General features: G+C 36.6%; 1 protein-coding gene across 1 annotated transcript in view; it reads left to right on the top strand.

Annotated features, from left to right (window-relative positions):
* Nucleotides 1–6,184, top strand: part of LOC139193172 (uncharacterized) — an 11,992-nt gene extending 5,808 nt beyond the window's left edge. The window contains exon 2 of the mRNA XM_070816151.1: nucleotides 1–6,184. This exon is cut by the window's left edge and continues 3,547 nt beyond it. Within this exon, the coding sequence (XP_070672252.1) occupies nucleotides 1–1,956 (1,956 nt within the window). The 3' untranslated portion in view covers nucleotides 1,957–6,184.
* Nucleotides 6,185–9,454: the final 3,270 nt, after the last annotated feature.

Here is a 9,454-nt window from a genome sequence, read left to right as displayed (position 1 = left end):
TCTCCAACTTCGATTAGAGAGGTTCGTTCTTTTTTGGGCCATGCAGGATTCTATAGGCGATTCATCAAGGATTTTTCGAAGATTTCCACACCCCTATGCCGACTTCTCCAAAAGGATGTGACCTTCGATTTCAACGAGGAGTGTGAAAAGGCATTCAAGCACCTCAAAGAGATGCTAACTTCGGCCCCCATCATTCGGCCACCAGATTGGAGCATTCCCTTCGAGCTTATGTGCGATGCATCTGATTATGCTCTAGGCGCTGTTTTGGGACAAAGGAAGGACAAACAGCCACACGTCATCTATTATGCCTCTCGGACCTTGAACGATGCTCAGTTGAACTATTCCACAACGGAAAAAGAACTTCTCGCCGTTGTTTTTGCTTTAGATAAGTTTCGTTCGTATTTACTTGGTACTAAAGTCATAATTTACACTGATCATGCAGCGTTGAAGTACTTGCTCACAAAGAAGGAGGCTAAACCAAGGCTTATTCGATGGATGCTTCTTCTCCAAGAGTTCGATATCGAAATCCGAGACAAGAAAGGAAGTGAGAACGTTGTGGCTGACCACTTGAGCCGTTTGGTGCATGAAGAAGAGGTTGTGCCGATCCCAGAGACATTCCCGGACGAGCAATTGATGTCCATTGAGGTTAGTATGCCATGGTATGCGGATTTAGTTAATTATTTAGCATCTAAAGTCATCCCAAGTGAGTTCAATAAAAACCAACGTGATAAACTTAAGTATGATGCACGAAATTATGTGTGGGATGATCCGTATTTATGGAAATATTGCTCTGATCAAATCATTCGTAGGTGTGTGCATGATTCTGAATTTCAATCTATTTTAAACTTTTGTCACACTTATGCATGCGGAGGTCACTTTGGCACTCAAAGGACTGCACGTAAAGTACTTGAATGTGGTTTTTATTGGCCTACTATCTTTAAGGATGCTAGAACTATTTGCATGGCATGTGATCGTTGTCAACGAACTGGAAGTATAGGACCAAAAGACCAAATGCCGCAAAGTCCCATCTTTAATGTTGAAATTTTTGATGTGTGGGGCATAGATTTCATGGGTCCCTTTCCTTCATCTCATGGTTTTGTTTATATTCTACTTGCGGTTGATTATGTTTCGAAATGGGTGGAAGCAAGAGCCACCCGTACTAATGATTCTAAAGTGGTTGCAGATTTTGTTAAGACTAACATTTTTGCAAGGTTCGGAATGCCGCGGGTACTTATAAGTGATGGGGGCTCTCATTTCTGCAATCGCACCATTGAAGCGCTACTCAAGAAATATGGTGTCACGCATAAGGTGGCAACACCTTATCATCCTCAAACAAGTGGACAAGCGGAGGTGTCCAATAGAGAAATCAAGCAGATTTTGGAGAAGACCGTAGGGCCAAACCGGAAAGATTGGAGCTTGCGCTTGAATGATGCATTGTGGGCGTATCGCACGGCCTACAAAACACCAATTGGAATGTCCCCATTTCGGCTCATTTATGGGAAACCATGCCATCTTCCGGTTGAATTGGAGCATAAAGCACATTGGGCCATCAAAACCTTTAATATGGACATTGATGCCGCAGGTCTTCATAGGAAACTTCAATTGAATGAGCTTGAGGAAGTTAGGAATGAAGCTTACGAGAACTCTTGTATTTACAAGGAGAAAACGAAGGCCTTCCATGACAGGATGATTCGGAGCAAGACGTTCTCTATCGGGCAGAAAGTGCTACTTTTCAATTCTCGCCTTCGGTTATTTCCAGGTAAGTTGCGTTCTAAGTGGATTGGACCTTTTATTGTTACTAATGTTTTTCCGCATGGTGCAGTTCAAATTCAAAGTTTGAAGACGCAACAAGAGTTCAAAGTCAATGGACATCGTTTGAAGCCATATTTCACACCTTTTGAGGAGGAGACCGTGGAGGAAGTCAATCTCCAACCCGTGGGCCCTATTCAAGCTTGATTGGAAGAATCGTCCGGCTGGAAGACGTTAAAGCAAGCGCTTCTTGGGAGGCAACCCATGCAAATAAAGAGGACCTAGGCGGCTCCGGCATTATAATCAGATTTGCGTTTCTAAACCCTACTCTTTATTGCTTTTACTTTGCCATATTTGTCATGTTTGCTAGTTGTGTTATTTGCTTGTTTTTGTGAGTCTATGTTTGAAACATTGAGGACAATGTTTGGTTTAAGTGTGGGGGGGTAAACAAAGTATTTTTGTGTCAAATTCGTAGGATTTTATCACCTAACATTTCAAAGGTTGTTTTTCATTGTTTTTAAGTGTTTTTAGAAAGTTTTGATGTGTTTTTATGTGGCTTTACCAGAAAATCCGAAAATTCAAGAACAAAATAGAAAAAGTTTTGAAAAAACCCAAAAAGAGTCATTTTTAAAAGTTGTTTTTGTGTGTTTGTGTCTTAGAGTACCTTCCAACACAATGATGAGGATTTGGTTTTTAATTGCATGACCGTTAAAGAAAGTTACAAACATGGATGGAAGTTTGATATGCTCTTTTGTTTATGCTTGGTCATCGTTGTTGTTTACGAATTCACATATAATCACAAAGAAAAAAAAAAATCAGTTTTTGTAACATGCTTGAAGGAAGTAACTCAAACTAACGCTACAACCTTGTGAGACTTGAGCCTAAACGTTTATTTGGAGAGTTAAAATCTGTGGAATTGTTGGTTTCTAAAGTCGTTGCATGATCTCATCATTCTTTGCTTGGTTGCTACTTAGAAGGCGTATCATCATTATAGATCCAAATATTAGAATTCATACCCATTTCATTCAAAGCTTAAAATTGAGTGCATAACATATAACAAGATGAAGTTGTTTAGTAGTTACCACCATAGCCAAAAAGCCTTCAACCCATGCATTTGTTTTTGTAGGATTAACCCCTTTGAGCCTTATTTAGCCTATTTTTGTTGTTAGCCACATTATCCGTACCTAGCCTAGAGTAGGACTATCCATACCCTTGTTCTTAAAAGATAATAAAGCATGACTTAGAGGGAATTCCTTTTGATCAATGTGTGCAGAAAACTAAGTGTGGGGGAAGGGAAAGTTTGTGTGCCAAAAGAAGTAAGGAGGGCACGGGTTAGACAAAGAAAAACAAAAGAAAAGAAAAAAAGAAAGAAAATTCGTAGAAAAAGAAAGAAAAAAAAAGAAAAAAGTGTGAAAAGTATGAAAAGGAGTTGAAAGAGCATAAAATGAGCTCTAAGTTGTTGGTTGTTGAAGCAAGGGTCCAAAAAGTTGAATTAGACCCTAAGTGTTGTATGAATCTTCCCCTTGAGTTTAAACATTGATTTTCGCATGCAAAAGTGAATTCTAAGTATCAATTTCATTACTTTGCTTATTATTCTTTAAGAATATTTGTTTATCCTTACCTTTCTTTGTTAGCCAATACCTTAGCCCCGTTACAACCCTTTGCTTCTATCTTGATTGTTATGTGTTTCAATATGTGGAGTTTGGAGTTGGTATGAGCATATGATATCCCTGGATCTCGCATCTAAGTAGTAGCATTCCATTCATGAGATCGTATACATACATTCATAATTCCAGAAAATGCTTTTATTGTCATAACATATGTGAGCATTAGTTTTCATATTTACATCAATCTTCTCACATATAACTAGTGTAGGGTGTGTAGTCAGAAAATCTAAGTGAAAAAAGAGTGCATATCTAGTAAGGAATTGAGCAAATTCTCTAAGGCATGTTACTACATTCAAAACATTGTTTTAATTGATTAAATGTGAGCTAGTAAGTGATGACTATGATTAAGTATGTGCTTAAGTGTAAAGATGGCTAAAATCTATGTGAGTAGTAATCTTTGGCGTGTCATGTACCATTGGGAATCCCTGAGGCGATTGTTGGAAGGTTTAGGTTATGTTTTGTTTCATTGTTTTGCTCGAGGACTAGCAAAAGCTAAGTGTGGGGGAATTTGATAGGAGCATATTTATGCGCCTTAGTTAGTTAGTTCTTATGCATTTATGTTGTGTTTTCTTAGTTAAGTTAGTCTTTTAAGCTATTTTCATGTGTTTTCAGGTTTTAGATACAAAGTGAGCAAAAGGATGCAATTTGGAGCATTTTGGAGCAAAATTGGGCTAAAATGGAGTTCATGCACATGAAGCACAAGGGATGGACGAATTTGAGGAATTGGTGAAGCTAAGAAGGCGTTTCAAAGTTGAAGAATTGAAGATACAAAGTTACCTAGTTGAAGAAGGAAATGGCTTGAATGAAGGATTCCTAAATGAATGAAGGATTCCTAATCAATATAGGAGTCCTAATTGAAGATGGATTCCTAGATGTATGAAGTTTCCTACTCAAGCAAGGTTTCCTACATGAAGAAGAAGAATTAAAGCCAAAGAATCAGCTCAAGATAAGGTATCTTATCCAAAACCTCATCCATAACCTTATCTTAGCTTATCTTATTCAAATAAACCTCATCCTATCCTATCTTATCCTTATCCTAAACTATCCACATTTCAGCCAATTAGGGGGGTTTCTAACTAGATTAGGATGCTTAAAATGGGATTTCTAGAAGACCTAACCTTATCCTACACAAAAGGGCGCCTAGAACCTTTCTAGAAACCCCTAAAAATCTGCCTTGTATTATCCTTCTAGAACCCTAACTTTGTGCCGAATTTTCTACCTTATTTCCTTTAGGATTTTGGTTTCTAGAAGCCTTATCATTTCACACTCTTTCTGCTGCACATTATCTCCCAATCCCTTTGGGTTTTTGACTTGTTTTCCTTATAGGATTGGATGTTATTATCCTATGCAATTTAGGCCTTTAAAACCTTGTCCTTTGCTACCTAGGAATGTGAATTTTCAGCCTATATATACAACCCATTGCCGCACCTATTCATTCACCACCCTCTACCAGATTTTCACTACACCATTCACCAATCATCCCTCATTGTGCCGTGAGTTTGCAAGGAGAAGAAGGAAGACAACTTGGAGCCGTGTATGCCATTCAAGACGTTGGATTGTCGGAGCGTTTCTAGGTGTTTTCTATCTTTGTTTCAATGTTTAAATTTATTTATCTTTGTTTATTTGCGAACATGAGGAACTAATTTCTTTATAGTTAGAAGGGAATTCAAAGCCATGATCATATGTTTTATATGACTTGATTTCTTCCAATTATGATTTCATGAATCGTGAATGTGGTTTACTTATCTATTTGATTGATAACTTGTTCTTGTGTGTTAATTAAGGATGCATACTTAGTTCGCATGCATTAATTTGATGCTAGAGTATAAGGGAATTTCACCTAATCGTTATTAACTTATATTCATAAGTAGTAAAAGTCGCTAGTCACGATTGTGTTAAGTAAATCCTAGGCAAGAGTAACATGCGTATCCCATAGTTATGAATGCCTCGTCAATGCTTATGATTTCCATTGAACTTAATGATCTTTGATATGTGTCTCTATCATGCGTATTCCATAGTTAGGGTCCTTGATAAGAATAATTTGGTTGTAATGCGTATCCCATTCAATTCAATGAATCTAGGGAAATCTGAGAATTAATTGGTCAATCTAGTTAATTTGGGGCATTGTCATTCATGGTTTATTGAAAAAGTAATTGGAAATCGAGTCGTATGCATATGTTTCATGTGTGGAGAAGGAACCTTCTAACTAGCCTTTCACCATCTTAATTTTCATCAAAACGTTTTTGTCAAAGTTTGTTTTCAAAGTTTCTGTTTTCAAAGTTAAATTCGTCCAAAATCAATCCCCCTTTTCTTAGTTGAGTCATAATAGTTAGACATCACTTTAGTTTGTGTTTTTAAGTGTCTTAGGTCAAGTTAAAACCAATTTTCGTCCAAGTTTGTGTCTAGTGTTCAAAACTGCCCAGATTGTGGTTTTAAGGCAGTTTTGAGTGTTTTTGGGCTATTTTGAGTCTTTTGGTTTGTTTTGGTGTTTTAAAGTTTAGTTTTGCATTCTTTGAGTCTAGTTTAGTGTTTTAAACTTGTTTTTACGTATTTGAGTCAGTTTTCAAGTGATTTTGCAATCCCTCCTAATCCCCGGTTTAGAACGATCCCTACTTACATACTTTGCTACAATTGATAAAAAGAGGGTTAATTTGAGTGTCAACATAATTTTCACATCACAAGCGTTTCGTGGGAGGCAACCCATGCGTCCAAATAAAGAAGACCTAGGAAGCTCCTGCATCACAACCAGATTTGCGTTCCTAAACCCTACTCTTTATTGCTTTTACTTTGCCATATTTGTCATGTTTGTAAGTTGTGTTATTTGCTTGTTTTTGTGTGAGTCCATGTTTAAAACATTGAGGACAATGTTTGGTTTAAGTGTGGGGGGGTGAACAAAGTGTTTTTGTTGCAAAATTCGTAGGATTTTACCACCTAACATTTCAAAGGTTGTTTTTCATTGTTTTTTAGTGTTTTTAGAATGTTTTTATATGTTTTTATGTGGCTTTTCCAGAAAATACGAAAATTCAAGAAAAAAATTCGAAAAAGTTTTGAAAAAACCCAAAAAGAGTCGTTTTAAAGTTGTTTTTGTGTGTTTGTGTCTTAGGGTACCTTCCAACACAATGATGAGGATTTAGTTTTTAATTGCATGACTGTTAAAGAAAGTTACAAACATGGATGGAAGTTTGATATACTCTTTGGTTTATGCTTGGCTATAGTTATAGTTTACGAATTCACATGTAATCACAAAGGAAAAAACACAATTTTTGTAACATGCTTGAAGGAAGGAACTCAAACTAACGCTGCAACCTTGAGAGATTTGAGCCTAAACTTTATTTGGAGAGCTATTAATCTGTGATTTCTTGTTTTCTAAAGTCGTTGCATGATCTCATTATTCTTTGCTTGGTTGCTACTTAGAATGCGTTTTATCATTTTAGTTCCAAATACTAGAACTCATGCCCGTTTCATTCAAAGCTTAAAATTGAGTGCATAACATATAACAAGATGAAGTTGTTTAGTAGTTACCACCAGAGCCAAAAAGCCTTCATCCCATGCATTTGTTTTGTAGGTTTTAACCCTTTTGAGCCTTATTTAGCCTATTTTCGTTGTTAGCCACATTACCCCAACCTAGCCTAGAATAGGACTATCCATACCCTTGTTCTTAAAGGATAGTGAAGCATGACTTAGAGGGAATTCCTTTTGATCAACATTGTGCAGAAAAACAAGTGTGGGGGAAGGGAATTTTTGCGTTTTGGTGTGCAAAAAGAAATAAGGAGGGCACGGGTTAGAAAAAGAAAAAAAAAGAGAAAATTCGTAGAAAAAGAAAGAAAAAAGAGAAAAGTGTGAAAAGAAAAGAAAAAGAGTTGAAAATAAGTGAGAATGAGCTCTAAAGTGTTGGTTGTTGAAGACAGGGTCCAAAAAGCTTGAATTTGACCCTAAGTGTTGCATGAATCTTCCCTTATGTTTAAAAGTTGATTTCTGCATTCTAAAATGGATTCTAAAGTGTTGATTTCATAACTTTGCTTACTATCGCTTTAAGAACTTTCGTTATCCTTACCTTTCTTTGTTAGCCAACACCCTTAGCCCCATTACAACCCTTAGACTTTAATCTTGGTTGTTGTGTGTTTCAATCTGTGGAGTTTGGGATTGGTATGAGCATATGGTATCCCTGGTTCTCGCGTCTAAGTAGTAGCATTCCGTTCATGAGATTGGTACATGCATTAATAATTCGAGAAATTGCTTTCATTGCTATACATATATGTGAGTGTTCGTTTTCATGTTTACATCAATCTTCTCACATATAACTAGTGTAGGGTGTGTAGTCAGAAAATCTGTGTGAAAATAGAGAGTATATCCTGTGAGGAATTGAGGGAATTCTCTAAGGCATGTTACTATCATCAAAACCATGTTTTAAATTGATTAAATGCGAGCTAGTGAATGGTGACTATGATTAAGTATGTGCTCGAGGGTGAGGATCACTAAAATCTATGTAAGTAGTGATTTTTAATGTGTCATGTTTCATTGGAAATCCCTGAGACAAACGTTGGAAGGTTTAGGTTATGTTATATTTTGTTTTGTTTGTTTTGTTTTGCTCGAGGACAAGCAAAAGGTAAGTGTGGGGGAATTTGATAGGAGCTTATTTATACGACTTAGTTAGCTTGTTTTCTTGCATTTTCATAGTTTGTTTATGTCTATTATAGTGTTTTAAGCTATTTTCGTGGGTTTGTAGGTTCATATGACAAAGTTGGCAAGAAAGTGCATTTTGGAGCATTTTGAGGCAGTTTTGGGCACCAAATGGATAGCTTATGAATGGAGCAAGATGGATGGACGAATTTGAAGTTCAAGAGGTTAGGAATGTGCTGAAAAGAGTGAAGAAATAAATCCAAGTCAAGGAAGATAAGAAATCAGCTCAAAAGAAGGAACATTATCCAAAACCTTATCCAACCTTATCTTATCTTATCCCTATCCTAATCCTATCCTAATTTAAGTCCAGCTGCATGGGGGATTTATTTTCAGATTAGGACACATTAAAATTGGTTTCTAGAAGCCCTTATCCACTCCTACAAATGTGCCACACCTTATCCCTTGTTTTTCTAGAAATCAGCCACAAAACAACCTTTCTAGAAGACCTTATCCCTTGTCCTACAAAAGTGACGCCCCAAACCTTTCTAGAACTTCTAGAAACCTGATTATTCCTTTCCCCCTTGGTTTCTAAAACCCTTAGCCTTTTCCTTCAAGGATTGTGTGTTATTATCCTATACAAATTAGGCCTTTAAATCCTTTTCCTTTGCTACATAGGGGTTGCGAATTTCAGCCTATAAATACCATCCTTTGCTGCACCATTTAGTCACCATCCTCTACCATAATTTACTACACCATTCACCCTCATTGTGCCGTGAGTTTTGCGAGGAGAAGAAGGAAGAAATCTGGAGCCGTGCTTGCCATTCAAGAAGCTTGGATTGTTGGAGCGTTTCTAGGTGTTTTCTATCTTTGTTTTAATGTTTAAATTTATTTATCTTTGTTTATTTGCGAACATGAGGAACTAATTTCTTTATAGTTAGAGGGGAATTCAAAGCCATGATCATATGTTTTATATGACTTGATTTCATAAATCGTGAATGTGGTTTACTTATCTATTTGATTGATAACTTGTTCTTGTGTGTTGATTAAGAATGCATACTTAGTTTGCATGCATGAATTTGATGCTAGAATATAAGGGAATTTCACCTAATCGTTATTAACTTATATTCATAAGTAGTAAAAGTCGCTAGTCACGATTGTGTTAAGTAAATCCTTGGCAAGAGTAACATGCGTATTCCATAGTTATGAATGCCTCGTCAATGCTTATGATTTCCATTGAACTTAATGATCTTTGATATGTGTCTCTATCATGCGTATTCCATAGTTAGGGTCCTTGATAAGAATAATTTGGTTGTAATGCGTATTCCATTCAATTCAATGAATCTAGGGAAATCTGAGAATTAATTGGTGCAATCTAGTTAATTTGGGGCATTGTCATTCATGGTTTGTCGAAAGAATAA

Source organism: Malus domestica, chromosome 16 (genome assembly GCF_042453785.1).
Source record: "Malus domestica chromosome 16, GDT2T_hap1".
Classification (NCBI taxonomy): Eukaryota; Viridiplantae; Streptophyta; class Magnoliopsida; order Rosales; family Rosaceae; genus Malus; species Malus domestica.
This window is presented reverse-complemented; position numbering and strand designations above follow the sequence as displayed.